General features: G+C 46.2%; 1 protein-coding gene across 1 annotated transcript in view; it reads left to right on the top strand.

The window, feature by feature from the left end:
* The window catches only part of LOC114902758 (unconventional myosin-Vb), a 324,214-nt gene that overhangs the window by 299,603 nt on the left and 8,443 nt on the right, over positions 1-16,168 (top strand). The window contains exon 17 of the mRNA XM_029235361.1: positions 794-880. Coding sequence (XP_029091194.1) covers positions 794-880 — 87 coding nt within the window. The remainder of the gene's footprint in view (positions 1-793; positions 881-16,168) is intronic.

Below are 16,168 nucleotides of genomic sequence, written 5' to 3'. Positions count from 1 at the left end.
GTACACCCAGAATAAACACACACATACACCCAGAATAAACACACACATACACCCAGAATAAAAACTGGGTTCTCAGTGCTAAACGTAGCATTTTAGGGGGGGTGAGTTGTTGAAGTCATGGCTCATGTCTTTAAAGACAGGAAGATAAAGTTCTTCATCTATATGATTCTTAACTGGGCACCTATCATGATAGTAGCTAACAACACGCATGCCCTTATGTTCTGCCAGGCGCTGTTCTCACTGCTCTCGTGGGCCATTACATTTCGTCTTCACACTAACCCTCTAAAAGGGGTACTTCTATGATCCCCACTTGACAGATGAAGATACTGCCGTGCAAGTTTATGTTACTTGCCCCAAATCACACATGCAGCTATAAGTGATCACGTCATGATTCAAACCCAGGTCTGCGTGACCTGAGACACTCCCCCTTTTAACTCTGGAGCCAAATAATGCTTGTGGTGCCGAGTGTATATGATTTGGCCGTTGAATTAAGACAGATGCCCCTGTGTATGGAAATAATGAGGGAAGGCTCTGCAGAGGAAGCAGGAATGAGCCTTGGTGGGTGGACAGAATGCGGGGGGCAGAGAAGAGGAGTATCCCAGGTGCGAATAAGAATGTGCACAGACCTGAAGATGCTGAGATGGCTCACGTGCTGCCAGTCACTGTTCTTTAGTCTGTGCTTGGCCCCTGACCTTGAGCTCCAGGGTGCCTGTGCAGGAGGGGGCGGGCTCTCCCCCTCCCCTGTTCCACTCCTTTGCCGTGTGGCACTCACTGCTTGTCTTGTTTTTTTCAGCTTTGACCCGAAGAGAGCAGTGCAGCAGCTCCGAGCGTGCGGGGTGTTGGAGACCATTCGGATCAGCGCAGCTGGCTACCCGTCCAGGTACCATGGCCCCTGGAGCCTGGCTCCCCAGGGAACCCTCTTATGTGCTGTCCCCCAAGACAGAGCCTCCAGAAATGTTCCCCAACACTGAGGGCTCAAGCAGGGCACTGACAGACAGAAGAATTTCAGTTTGGGCTGAGAAATATGGGTGTCAACGGTAACATCCTCCTGGACAGCTTTTCAGATTTCAACTTGGCATTGGTCTGGGTGTCAAGCTGGCTGGAGTTGCCAAGGGGATTTCTCCTGTGCCCAAGTCCTACCTTGTCCTCTTTACCTTTTGCTTGTTTGTTCTTTATTGTGGCAAAATACACTAACATTTACCGTCTTAATCATTTTTAAGTGTACAGTTCAGTGGTACTAAGTCCATTCATACTTGTACAACCATCACCACTATTCATCCACAGAACTCTTTCATCTTGCAAAACTGAAACTGTACCCGTTAAGCACTACTCACCATTGCCTCCACTGGCAGCCAGCATTCTACTTTCTGTCTCTATGATTTTGATGACTCTACACTGATGATTCGTGTAAGTGGAATCATGCAGTACTTGTCTTTTAGTGCGTGGCCTATTTCACTTCTCATGATGTCTTTAAAATTCATCCATGTCGTAGCGTGTGTCAGAAATTCCTTTTCTAAGGCTGAATAATATTCCCTTATATGTAGAGACCACATTTTGTTTATTCATCTGTCAATGGACCCCTTTACCTTTTAATATAGAATCAGATATATGATGGAAAATGTCATTTCTTTGAGCTAAAAGACCACTATCACGATCTGATTTGCATCGTGGATAGGCCATTGAGCCACCCCAGTGTCTGTTGAAGCTGTGCCAAGACCGTGGATCCCCTCTGCTGGACACTGGCCTGCAATAGGGGTGGGGTACGGATAGCGACCAACTAGCCCCCGTGAAATCACGTAAGCCAAACATCTTCTGCCAGGAACTGGAGCTGAACAGGGCACTGTAGCAACCCAGAGCCTGTGGTATTTTCCACAGGGACCCACCTGTCTGAAGAAGGTCCTCTAAGTGTCAGAAGGAGGAAGGAGCCAGAAATGGGGAGGAGGAGAGGCAGCCCAGCCCCCCTCCTGCCATCTCCACCTGGCACTTTCCCACTGCAGCTGAGGAAACATCCATATGCAGTGGTCAGTTACCCAGAAACAACTTAACCATCAACGGCTCCCAGATGTTGCACCTGGGAAGGAAGTTGCTGATGGAATTAGGAATTTGCATTTGACCTGGAAGGTGCAAAGAACTGTCACTAATCCGCAACATCCGTGCAGCTTCTCAAAACCCAGCAGGTTCAAGCATTGCTCAGAATGATCTGCTCCAGCTGGAGGTAGAAGGCTGCTATTACTGTCTTTCAACCACATCTCTCTTCTTAGAAAACAGACAAGGAGTGTCCTGGGGCTCCATCTCATTTTTGGACCTTGGGGTCTGAACACATCTGGCTGACAACTCCACGATTAATGAGGTGGGCCACGCTTGCCCCTCTTAGGTGAAGGCTCTGTGCCCCTTCTTCCTGCCCTGCAGCGTCCACATCGCCTTTTGGTTGAGCGGAAGGGGCTCAGGCTGCGGGCGCAGTGGTTCAATCTTGAGTCCAGGCATTGTAGCCTGGCTGATTGGATGGCCTTTCAGTGGTGCTCCAAGCACAGGGTTCAGACCAGGCATAGTTTGTTCCACTTAAGAACTTGACAAGCACGCTAGGGAGCTGTCGAGCCACTGGTTTTCAAACCGTGTTCTACTGGCAGCCGGGCCCCACTCCGGCTCCTGGCTCTTCTCTCTGCTGGGCTCCCGGAAAGGTTTCTTTAATCCCGCATCTTGAGTCCAGTGTCTCTCAAAACTGCATCGCAACCCACTAGTGGGGCAGGAAAGCAATTCAATGGGCTGTGGCCAACACCTTGTTTGTTTAACGAAATAACTTCAGATGGAAAATAGAAGGTGGCAGTTTGCGGCAGAAAGTGTGTTGTGGCCTGAGCTCACTTTAGCTGTACGTGTAGGTGTGGGTGCTTCCTGATTTAAGATGCATCTTCACCAGGGAGGCCCCGAGAAGGAAGTGAGCTGCCCAGGGTCACCAGCTGGCTGTGCTCGGGCTGGACTAGAATCACCCTGCCCTGCTCTGCCGCGTGGTGGTTGGCAAACATCTTAACTGCTTACGTCAGTGAAGCGTTTCTTCACTCTTCTTCCAAACAGGTGTCTCGGAGGAGTGAGGGGACAGGTGGGGTCCTGTGGGCTGGGCCCAGGCTGGAGGCCTGGTGTGGAGCTGCTCCCTGCCCTCTCCAGCTTGTAAATAAAAGACCAGACTGCAGAAGCGCGGCCTGGACTGGAGCCATCAGAACCTGGTGGTTGGACCTTGGGCCTCAGAGTCAGGCCTAGATTTCAGTGTCAGCTCCCAGACTCCTAGGCTGGGTGACCACGGGCGAGTAAATTAATCTCTCTGAGCCTGGGTTCCCTCATTATTTAGTAGAATGGTCATACTTACTTCATGGACTGTTGTGATAAATGAGGTAATGCATCTGAAGTCCTCAGCACAGTGCCAGGCACATAAGCATTTAATAACATATTTATTCCTCATCCAGATATGAGTGAGAAGCTGCATCCTTCTGGGGTAATTATCAGGGTAGGACATGTCTATATCAGACATTTCTAGCTTTGTTTTTGTGAAATCCTGATGTACCTGGTCACCTCAAAAGAGCATTCTGGAGTTCTCAGAACTCTCCAAGCAACTGAAAAGGTCAGTCTAAGAATTGTCTAAAGTACGTCAAAACAGAATAGAGCTGAGATGTCCCATGTTAAACTGTTGAGGGTCCCTGTGCAGGAAACTTAGGGATCACGGGTCCTCACAAGCATACCTGTGCTGTATGAGGTCTGGAGGTAAGCAGAGAAACCCAGGCGCTCATCTTTTTGTGTAACATATAATGGGTGCTGATGCTGGGCCTGTCCAACGGGAGGCGTGAACATTGGGACCCTTTGAAAATGAGATAGTCTAAGGTAGATGGAAGCTTGGGGACCCGTCTCAGTATACAAGGAGCACCCTGTTTCGCCAAGAACTTTCTAACAGAATGAATTGTTTAATAGTAGGACAAATGGCTTGCAGAGGGCATGACCCTCTTTTCTTGGAGAACGTCAAAGAAAGGCTAGAAGTCTTTGAGTCTGACATGCTGAACTGTAGACCATGCTTCAGGCAGAGGCCCCTGCTCATCTCTGTCATCTCCGATTCACCCATGGAGCTTCCTCGCAGCCTCACTGTGAAATCAATCGGAGTGACAGCGTGTGCCACCCACTGGTTTTGCTGACACAGTACAAAACCATCTGTTTTGGAGGTGGAAGAGGAAGGGGAGAGCGTTTTACTCCTGTGGTCTCCCATGAGTTTTTGTAGCATGAGAAGGTTTTCTTGCCTTCATGGTATCCCTTTCTCCTGTTAATCTGTCCTTCCACAGCATGTCTCATCTTGTATCGAGCATCTAGCTCCATGCCGATTGCTCTGAGGGGATTCAGGATGTAAGGCATGGCCTCTGCCCACCAGGAGCTCACAGTCTAGGAGGAGTGAGTGCTACACGCCTAAAGCAGTTAGAGAACAACTAACTGTTGTAGGTGCAAGTTTAGGAGGAAACATGTCTTGGAGGAAGTAAGACGTGAGCTGGGCCTTGAAGGGTGAGGAGTATTCGAATTGATGAGGAGGCAGTGGGAGGTTACGGCCAGTCAGGGCGCGGCGTGTGGTCCAGGTCTGGAAGGGGTGGTAGGTTGCTCTTCCTGTCCAGTGATGGGGGAGATCAGCTCAGTGCCTGTTCCCCCTGCTCAGTCCTCCAGTCTTAGCGTGCCAGGGCTGCTTTTCACCTCATCCAGACAGCCCCTTCCTTGGCAGCCAAGAGAATGCATTCCCTCCGAGTCTTTCGATTCATATGGAGAACCACTTCTGCTGTTCATTCCACCTGGCTGCAGACAGAGTTGCCGGTGAAGTGGAGACGCCCACAGACTTGCTGGCCTCTTACGGGGCAGCTGACGGGTGTCTTTCCCTTCCTCCCTAATTGTTTCAGACTTATTCCCAGCAGATAATTACAAGGGCATCTGTACTTTTTGCTTTTGTAATTGCAAAACACAGTTGGATGATGGAAAGGTATTGTAGGGAAGGAAAGAAAGCCTGGTATTTTCTGGTATCACAGAAGATGTTACTTAACGCTGTGATTTAAATGTTTGGGATTAGATCCAGAACACTGCGTTCCGTATCCTCCTCCTGTTTGCTATCATAGCAGATTTTGCTGAAGGGTCAAAGAGAGGATTTCCTCCCCAAACTGCCGTTTGAGACACTAACTTTTGGAAAGCGGCACCATAGTGTTGTGACGCTTTTGTTAGTGTCGAGACGGAGTTGAATCAACCATATTATTTCAGTTGGACCCTAACTTCTCCCCACCGCCAAGTCACAGCACCTCGGGTGGCATTTCTTTGGAAGGTGAGTGGTGAGAGGGAAGGGCTGCGGGGCAAACCGCCACGCCCGGAGTCTCTGGCTCTGCACGTGGCCTGACTTTCGGTACCTGCCAGCCTTGGTAGCCACGTGGAGTGACCTCGCTGGTTGAAAACAAAATGCTACCTAACTGCTTCATCCAGAAGCCTGGTGTGTGTCTGCTGTGTCTGGGGGTGAAGTGAGTGAGGTTTAACGGATACTGTGAGCCTGTCAAGGTGTTTGCCACTGAAGGAAACACACAGGTGTCACGTGTGCTCCCTCAGTGTAGAGGTGGGCAGTCATTTTGTTGACCTGACTCGAGGAGACCTTCGTGGGACCAGAGGGTCGTCACAGAAAGACTTCAGCTTCCGTGGCTGCTGAGACTCAGCGCAGCCAAGTGATGTCACGTGCGTGAGCTCGTCAGGCAGCCATAGCTTTGCACAGCTGTCTCCAAAGGAAACTTGAATGGCTTCTTTGATTACGGGGATTACAACTCATAACATTTTCCTACATTTTTCCTCCTTCTGTGGCCACAGGGCAGGTATCACTTTACAGGGAAGAACATGGCAAAGGGAAAAGGAACGCATGGTCCAGGGTGGCAGGGACTTGTGATGAAATGTCCAGAGGGCTCTTCCCCAAGGAGCCCGAGCCAAAAGCAGCCCTTTTCAGCTGGGATCTCAGGCCAGGTCCCTGCATCCAGCCTGCCGATGCCCTGGGTGTGGAGCTCTTAGCCCTGTTGCGAAATTAATGGATGCCAGTGCCCACACAGTCCACCAAGCCAGAGAGGAGGAATGCAGAGTCGCTGGCCAGCCGCGGCCTCTGGCGCTCCCTCACCCCGGTCTCAGGCTTCAGTATACCTGTCTGTTTTTATCCTCCCTAAGAACTATGGCCCCCTGTGAGTCTGATTTAAAATGAAAATGTATCACTCAAGTTGAAATGCGACAGTGGCTAAGATAAATGTCCGTGATCACGTCCATAAAGCACGGTGATAAATGAGCTGTCCAGTAAGACAAGCTCGTCCCCCAGCACCTGACTCCCAGCCGCCCCCCCCAGGTGTCTTACACCTGTGCAGTCACCTGTCTCCCTCCTCGGGGGGCTTCAGAGCAGCTTTGTGTCCTGGAGGAATTGTGAAGCAAATTCCACTTAAGCAAAACAAGCGTGTGATGGGGGCGAGGAGAGAGGGGAGCTGCTTGAATATGCAGTATTTATATCCTAGGAAAAATACTCACCGGTAACTCTTCACTCTACCTCACAGTCACATCAGAAAAACTCATTGGTGCTTTCCAAAAAGACTTCCACTCCTTCCCCAGCTTCACCCCCCTGCCCCATAGGGACTAAATAGCATAGGATTGGAGAACTGGATGGAGGCTTGAGAAATTGCTCCGTTCACCTTCCTGTTTAATCATGATTAAACAAACAGACACATAGTTACTTGCCTTGCTCTTAAAAATCCTACCGAGAAAGAAGAATGTAGAACTTATTTTGCAGCAAAATAATTTTTTATCTCGGCTCTTCCTGCCCTTAGTTCTGGCCCTTTCTCCCCTGAGCACTGTGCTCATTTCCGGGCACCAGGGTCTGACACAGGGTTCTTGACCACGGCTGCACATCACGGTCATGTGGAAGCGTTCCCAGAAGCCAGGAGCCGCCTCAGACTCAGAATCTGCCCTCGACAAGATTTCCCAGGTGATTTTTAGATGCATCTTGCCCTACAGCTGTCGCCCAGAAGGAAGTGTTGGCCCCTGGTAAACCACAGCCACTTGACTGTCTGAGGGCACTGCGGGACGCCTAGATTTGCCTCTGTCCTCATGGCGTCTCGGCTCCAGCATGGAGCCAGTGGGGAAGGCTTGTGTCTCCCTTCCCCTGCAGTAGGGCTTAGCGACCTTCAGACCCAGGGCCACCTTGGGGTCTCAGCCTGTGTTCCCCTGAGAGGCCTAGGATGTATGTGGGGGATAAAGGGAGAGGCAAATACGAGGTATCCGTGGTGGGGTGAGAACCCTGTCACCTTTGCACTGGGAACCCATGAATGAGTATCATCTTTCTATAAATTTACCTATTCTGGGTATTTCATATAAATAGAATCACACATGTGATCAACATGTGGCCTTTTATGTCAGGTTTCTTAACACTTAGGATAATATTTTCAAGGTTCATCCATCTTGTAGCATGCATCAGAACGTTATTCGTTTATAATGCTAAAATAACACTATTTTATTGTAAGAATACACCACATTTTATTTTACCCATTCATCAGTTGATGGGCATTTGGATTTTTAAAAAATTTTTTAACATCTTTGTTAGAGTGTAATTGCTTTACAATGGTGTGTCACTTTCTGCTTTATAACAAAGTGAATCAGTTATACATATACATATGTCCCCGTATCTCTTCCCTCTTGCGTCTCCCTCCCTCCCACACTCCCTATCCCACCCCTCTTGGTGGTCACAAAGCACTGAGCTGATCTTCCTGTGCTATGCAGCTGCTTCCCATAGCTATCTATTTTACGTTTGGTAGTGTATATATGTCCATGCCACTCTCTCACTTTGTCCCAGCTTACCCCTCCCCCTCCCCGTGTCCTCAAGTCCATGCTCTAATAGGTCTGTGTCTTTATTCCCGTCTTGACCCTAGGTTCTTCTGACCATTTTCTTTTTTTTCTCTTTCTGACTTACTTCACTCTTTATGACAGTCTCTAGGTCCATCCACCTCACTGCAAATAACTCAGTTTTGTTCCTTTTTATGGCTGAGTAATATTCCATTGTATATATTCGCCACATCTTCTTTATCCATTCATCTGTTGATGGACACAGGTTGCTTCCATGTCCTGGCTATTGTAAATAGAGCTGCAATGAACATATTGGTACATGACTCTTTTTGAATTATGGTTTTCTCAGGGTATATGCCCAGTAGTAGGATTGCTGGGTCATATGGTAGTTCTGTTTTTAGTTTTTTAAGGAACCTCCATACTGTTCTCCATAGTGGCTATGTCCATTTACATTCCCAGCAACAGTGCAAGAGTGTTCCCTTTTCTCCACACCCTCTCCAGCATTTATTGTTTCTAGACTTTTTGATGTTGGCCATTCTGACTGGTGTGAGGTGATACCTCATTGTGGTTTTGATTTGCATTTCTCTAATGATTAGTGATGTTGAGCATTCTTTCCTGTGTTTGTTGGCAATCTGTATATCTTCTTTGGAGAAATGTCTGTTTAGATCTTCTGCCCACTTTTGGATTGGGTTGTTTGTTTTTTTGATATTGAGCTGCATGAGTTGCTTGTATGTTTTGGAGATTAATCCTTTGTCAGTTGCTTCATTTGCAAATATTATCTCCCATTCTGAGGGTTGTCTTTTCATCTTGTTTATGGTTTCCCTTGCTGTGCAGAAGCTTTTAACTTTCATTAGGTCCCATTTGTTTATTTTTGTTTTTATTTCCATTTCTCTAGGAGGTGGGTCAAAAAGGATCTTGCTGTGATTTATGTCATAGAGTGTTCTTCTTATGTTTTCTTCTAAGAGTTTGATGGTGTCTGGCCTTACATTTAGGTCTTTAATCCATTTTGAGTTTATTTTTGTGTATGATGTTAGGGACTGTTCTAATTTCATTCTTCTACATGTTGCTGTCCAGTTTTCCCAGCACCACGTATTGAAGAGGCTGTCTTTTCTCCACTGTATATTCTTGCCTCCTTTATCAAAGATAAGGTGACCATATGTGCGTGTGTTTATCTCTGGGCTTTCTATCCTGTTCCATTGATCTATATTTCTGTTTTTGTTCCAGTACCATACTGTCCTGATTACTGTAGCTTTATAGTATAGTCTGAAGTCAGGGAGCCTGATTCCTCCAGCTCTGTTTTTCTTTCTCCAGACTGCTTTGGCTATTAGGGGTCTTTTGTGTTTCCATACAAATTCTGAAATTTTTCATTCTAGTTCTGTGAAAAATGCCAGTGGTAGTTTGATAGGGATTGCATTGAATCTGTAGATTGCTTTGGGTAGTAGAGTCATTTTCACAATGTTGATTCTTCCAATCCAAGAACATGTTATATCTCTCCATCTATTTGTATCATCTTTAATGTCTTTCATCAGTGTCTTATAATTTTCTGCATACAGGTCTTTTGTCTCCTTAGGTAGGTTTATTCCTAGATATTTTATTCTTTTTGTTGCAATGGTAAATGGGAGTGTTTTCTTAATTTCACTTTCAGATTTTTCATCATTAGTATATAGGAATGCAAGAGATTTCTGTGCATTAATTTTATATCTTGCTACTTTACCAAATTCATTGATTAGCTCTAGTAGTTTTCTGGTAGCATCTTTAGGATTCTTTATATATAGTATCATGCCATCTGCAAACAGTGACAGGTTTACTTCTTCTTTTCCAATTGGTACTCCTTTTATTTCTTTTTCTTCTCTGATTGCTGTGGCTAAAACTTCCAAAACTATGTTGAATAATAGTGGTGAGAGTGGGCAACCTTGTCTTCTTCCTTATCTTTGTGGAAATGGTTTCAGTTTTTCACCAGTGAGGATGATGTTTGGCTGTGGGTACGGCCTGTATTATATTGAGGAAAGTTCCCTCTATGCCTACTTTCTGGAGGGTTTTTATCATAAATGGGTGTTGAATTTTGTTGAAAACTTACTCTGCATCAATTGAGATGATCATACGGTTTTTCTCCTTCAATTTGTGTAAATGGTGTATCACGTTGATTGATTTGCATATATTGAAGAATCCTTGCATTCCTGGTATAAACCACACTTGATCATGGTGTATGATCCTTTTAATGTGCTGTTGGATTCTGTTTGCTAGGACTTCGTTGAGGATTTTTGCATCTATGTTCATCAGTGATATTGGTCTGTAGTTTTCTTTCTTTGTGACGTCTTTGTCTGGTTTTGGTATCAGAGTGATGGTGGCCTCGTAGAATGAGTTTGGGAGCGTTCCTCCCTCTGCTATATTTTGGAAGAGTTTGAGAAGGATAGGTGTTAGCTCTTCTCTAAATGTTTGATAGAATTTGCCTGTGAAACCATCTGGTCCTGGGCTTTTGTTTGTTGGAAGATTTTTAATCACAGTTTCAATTTCAGTGCTTGTTATTGTCTGTTCATATATTCTGTTTCTTCCTGGTTCATTCTCAGAAGGTTGTGCATTTCTAAGAATTTGTCCATTTCTTCCAGGTTGTCCATTTTATTGGGATATAGTTGCTTCTAGTAATCTCATGATCCTTTGTATTTCTGCAGTGTCAGTTGTTACTTCTCCTTTTTCATTTCTAATTCTATTGATTTGAGTCTTCTCCCTTTTTTTCTTGATGAGTCTGGCTAATGTTTTATCAATTTTGTTTATCTTCTCAAAGAACCAGGTTTTAGTTTTATTGATCTTTGCTATCGTTTCCTTCATTTCTTTTTCATTTATTTCTGATCTGATCTTTATGATTTCTTTCCTTCTGCTAACTTTGGGGTTTTTTTGTTCTTCTTTCTCTAATTGTTTTAGGTGTAAGGTTAGGTTGTTTATTTGAGACGTTTCTTATTTCTTAAGGTAGGCTTGTATAGCTATAAACTTCCCTCTTGGAACTACTTTTGCTGCATCCCATAGCTTTTGGGTTGTTGTGTTTTCATTGTCATTTGTTTCTGGGTATTTTTGATTTCCTTTCTGATTTCTTCAGTGATCTCTTGGTTATTAAGTAGTGTGTTGTTTAGCCTCCATGTGTTTGTATTTCTTACAGAGTTTTTCCTGTAATTGATATGTAGTCTCATAGCATTGTGGTCGGAAAAGATACTTGATACGATTTCAATTTTCCTAAATTTACCAAGGCTTGATTTGTGCCCCAAGATATGATCTCTCCAGGAGAATGTTCCATGAGCACTTGAGAAGCATGTGTATTCTGTTGTTTTTGGATGGAATGTCCTATAAATATCAATTAAGTGCATCTTGTTTAATGTATCATTTAAAGCTTGTGTTTTTTATTTATTTTCATTTTGGAGGATCTGTCCATTGGTGAAAGTGGGGTGTTAAAGTCCCCTACTATGATTGTGTTACTGTCGATTTCCCCTTTTATGGCTGTTAGTATTTGCCTTATGTATTGAGCTGCTTCTTTGTTGGGTGCGTAAGTATTTACAATTGTTATATCTTCTTCTTGGATTGATCCCTTGATCATTATGTAGTGTCCTTCTTTGTCTCTTGTAATAGTCTTTGTTTTAAAGTCTATTTTGTCTGATATGAGAATTGCTACTCCAGCTTTCTTTTGATTTCCATTTGCATGGAATATCTTTTTCCATCCCCTCACTTTCAGTCTGTATGTGTCCCTAGGTCTGAAGTGGGTCTCTGGTAGAGAGCATATATACGGGTCTTGTTTTTGTATGGACATTTGGATTATTTCCACTTCTTAACATGTATGAATAATACGGCTCTGAATATTCATGCACATAGTTTTGTATGCATGTATATTTTATTTCTCCTATTTATACCTAGAGGTAGGATTGCTGGGTAATATGATAACTCTTTACTCTTTCAAGAAACTGCCACTGTTTTCCAGCATGGCTGCGCCATTCTACATTCTCACCAGCAATGGATGGGGCTTCCCATATCTATACATTCTTGCCAGCACTTGTTATTGTCTGTCTTTTTTGTTATAGCCATCCTAGTGGGTGTCACGTGGCATCCCACTGTGATTTGATTTGCATTTCTCTGATGATTAATGAAGTTGAGCATAGTTCCATGTGCTTATTGGCCATTCGTATATCTTCTTTGGAGAAATGGTATGCAAATCATTTGCCCATTTTTAAATTGGGTTAGTTGTCTCTTTGGTGTTGAGTTGTAGGAGTTCTTTACATATTCTAGATACTAGATCCTTACCAGATATATGACTGGCAAATATTTTCTCGCATTCTGTTGGGTGTCTTTTCACTTTCTTGATGGTGTCCTTTGAAGCATAATAGCTTTTCATTTAGCAAGAGTCCAATGTATCTATTTTTTCCTCTGAGATTGTTTGCCCAATCCAAGGTCACAAAGATTTACACGTATGTTTTCTTCTGAGAGTTTTATAGGTTTAGGTTTTTAATCCATTTTGCATTAATTTATGTGTAATGTGAAGTAGAGGTCCGACCTCATCCTTTTGCATACAGATACCAGTTGTGCCAGCACCATTTGTTGAAAAGACCATATTGACTCTTGGTAGGCAAGATAAGGGGGTATCACCCCATTTTAGGATGACAAAACAGATCCCTTAAGAGTTAAGTGATCAGATTAAATCCTCACAGATAGCAAGGGGTAGAGTTGTCATACCACACGGCCAGGGGTTAAGGATGCCTTCACTTGTGAGTCTTCTACAAAGTGCCCTCTCCTCTGACTTCGGTCTCTTGTGTTCCTTGGAAAATTTTGTCCATCCTTGATACAGTTCCAAGGAAAACTCCTGCATGCAACATCATTTATTTCTCCGCTGGGTTGTTTCTTCAAAAGAGAGAACAAGAGAAGAGTATGGTGCTTGGTGTCTATCATGAAAATTGTTTCTGCAGCTCGTATCTAGAAAGATTCTGTTGGTCCTGGTTAACAGGCATCTCAGCATGGCTAAACACCTCTGCCCCGCAAATGTCTGTTGGCCTGTGTGTGAAACACTGGAGGGGACCAGCCCCCCGCCCCCGGCCCCTGGAGCTCACAGGCTCCTGAAGGTTCTCAGACTAGAAGAGAAGCATAACCCCTTATGTTCCGTGTCGGCATGACCAGGATCTTTGCCTAAGTTGAATGTCACAGGGCCGTGAGGTATGTCAAAGTACAGGTTAACCCACCTAATCCTGACCTGAAAAGCCCTGATGGATTCGTCACCTTTTTCTTAGGGGTCCTTGTGATAACCTGACATGCCATCTTCAGGGATTCCTCTTGTGGCCTGATGTCAGAGAAGTTGTGTGACTTAGCCTCATACTCTGGTCTTACTGGAGAGATTCAGAGCTTGTCTATACCAGTCAGTCCCCGCATGAGGAAGCCTGTCCAAGAGAAGGAAGCAAAGTGCCACCAGCTTTGCAGATCCACCCCATTGTACACACTGGTCCATTGGGGCCCTGCAGGCAGGCGTGTTCTGTGGGGCGTCCCCACGTGTAGATGTTAGGTACAGTATCGGGCTCCAGATGGGAACTCAGTCAAGCAAACATCCCCCCACTGCATGTGCTCCACCACACACTGTCTTGAGGCCTGAGGAGCTTGTAACGAGGAAGCACCTTTCCAGGCTGGTGGGCTCTGCTGAACCCTTGGCCTGGGGCAGCTCACCCACCATGCCTGCTCCCACTTCTTCCCAGGAGCTGCCACAGGTCCTGGGCTTTCCCCACACCCAGCTGTGACCGCTCTACCGGTTGGCATGCCTGCTCCCCAGCAGACCAGAGACACATAGGGTGAAGTAGGCCTCTATTTCGGAGAAAACACGATATTAAAGTCTGGGACATTCAGCCAGACCCCTGGCATGCGAGTCTGAATCCAGAGCTGAGTGAGTCCTGTCTCTGAGGCCCCTACGACTCCACATAGCCCAGGGTTGGGGCCACAGTTGAGGCCTGGAATACACTTAGGATGGGAGCTCTTCTCCCACTGCTAATATGGAATAGAATGGAAGAGCAGCTGGGCCCAGGGTGGGCTTAAAAGACACCCCCAGGCCATCGGCCACAGAGATGCCTGGGAGAGGGTGTCTCCAGGGCCACCCAGCGAGCGGGGGGGGGGGGGGGGGGGGGGGGGGGGGGGGGGGACCGGAGGAAGCAGATTCACACTGCAGAGGCGGATGGCAGTCATGGTCCATTGTTCTTAAGGTTCCTTGGACTAGGACTGTGTTCTGTAACACACATTCCACACATGTTTGGGAACATTTTTGCATATCTTGATGAAGGGGGAGGTGGGTAATGGTGGAAAGATGCTCTGTGTCCTGGGGAACTGTCCCATACACTGAGAAAGTGTCTGCCCCAGAGCCATTCCTGCCCTCCTTGAGAAACTCTGGTAGAGAGAAAAGTTTAACACTGGGTTCCAGCCATTTTAAAGCTCAGAAAATACCGAGATTTTAAGATGTAGTAAGTGACTGCAGGTAAAGATACCATGCGTGATAGGCGCTGGGAGGTTTAAGAAAAGTATCGGAAGACGTATCCGAGCTTGGCCGAAGGAGGCACAAAGCCAGCAGAGAAGCTAGCATGTACAAAAAAGCATCCACAGTACAACGCAGAAAGCTCTGTGTCCCCCAGGGAAACGGGAATACTTCAAATGCTATGAGAGAGAGAGGTTTCGTGGTACATAAGCTCCAGGGGAAACCTTGGGTACCTGTGGTGATAATAAGCGGTCTTTCCTAACTTTTACATGGGCACAGAAAACCTCCATCCAGATGTTCCTGCCAAAACAGAAAGTCTTGTTAAGAAATTCTACTTCTGGAAAAAGAATCACATATTCTATTTAGATTCCCTTGGAAGGTTTTCCTCTTACGGATGAGGGAGCCTTTCCTGTGAAGATTTCATTTCTAAGAGCACAGAGGTCCACAGAAAACGGAATCCACGTTTGATTCTGGGTCCTTTGGTGAAGGACACGTACATGCCCAGACCCTGTTGTGGTACCCCATGAGGGAGTGCCCACCCAAGCCCTTCTCTGTGGAAGGGCTGCATTCTGCAGCGTCCTCCTCCCCCATTGGTGTCACCTTGATGCAGGCATCTGAGGAAGCCTTTCAAAGAAAAGGGGCAGGGCTTGGATGGGAAGGGAGAGTCACTTAGGTCTGTAGGAAGCGTTGCAGCTTTCCAAACCCTCCACATCCGTGAACTCACTGGCTACTGAAGTCCTGGGAGGTACTCGTGAGGTGGGTGATGTTCTCTCCACTTGCAGACAGGGGAGGTGAGGTGTCCAGTCTGTGATTTGTCTAAGGTCACACTGCCAGTCAGTGTCAGAGCGGGCTTCTCTGCTCCCGTGCTCCAAGTTTTTTCTGTATTGCGGTCACATCTCCCTACTCCCTCGTCATCTCCTGGAGCCTGTAACCTTCCAGAGTTATAGAACTGTCAGCAGTAAGTGGTTTTCAAATTAGAAGCATTGAAGGTTTTTAGCCCAGTGAAACGCTGCTCTAATTATTTCCCCAGAGAAATTGCAAACTCATAGTGAGAAACAAGACAGATGACGACATGGCTAACCGAACTGCAGGAGGTGGAAAGTGGCCTCAGAAAGCCACGCCGAAAGTGCTGAGCCACCTTGAAGGGAGAGCCCACACCCCGCTGGGCAGGCAGGAAGGAGTGCATGACCCGGGTGAAACACTGATGGTAGGCGTGGGGAGTAAGGACACTTTTCATTCTCTTGGATTCTTGCCCAGATCCATCTTGCCCCACGTGGAAGTATCAGTAAACAGAATGGTCTATGTTTAAAACTTGGGGGCTGGTGCAAAAAGAGCCTGGAAAAAATTCAACAGCGTTTGCATGTATTAAAAACAAAATGGGGCTTCCCTGGTGGCGCAGTGGTTGAGAGTCCGCCTGCCGATGCAGGGGACACAGGTTCGTGCCAGGGTCCGGGAGGATCCCACATGCCACAGGGCGGCTGGGCCCGTACCAAAAAAAGAAACAAAACAAAATGAATGTCTAATTTGCAGCTTATCCATCCAGCTCTCTGTTCCTGGGCCGCCAGTATTAGGTCGGTCAGGGCTTCGGAGTTTTCTTGACATTTACTGTGCCTGATTGAAATCATTGAAGCAACGTTTAGCTGGGCAAATAATAAGTGTTTCCATTTTTAAAGCCTCCTGGTAGAGATTTCCAGTAATTAGGTGGGTTTGGCTCACGGTCCCAAAGGGCACAGAGCAGCGGAAACGCTACCTGGGCCCGATCCCAGCACCTTCTGCCGCCCCCTGCTGAAGGGGGTAACCCACACATTGTGAGCCTGTGGAGCAGGGCCATGCGCA

Source organism: Monodon monoceros, unplaced genomic scaffold, assembly GCF_005190385.1.
Source record: "Monodon monoceros isolate NGI ecotype Baffin Bay Population unplaced genomic scaffold, NGI_Narwhal_1 Contig3263_ctg1, whole genome shotgun sequence".
NCBI classification, from domain to species: domain Eukaryota; kingdom Metazoa; phylum Chordata; class Mammalia; order Artiodactyla; family Monodontidae; genus Monodon; species Monodon monoceros.
The sequence above is the reverse complement of the archived record's forward strand: the minus strand, read 5'-3'. Positions and strand labels throughout refer to the sequence as shown.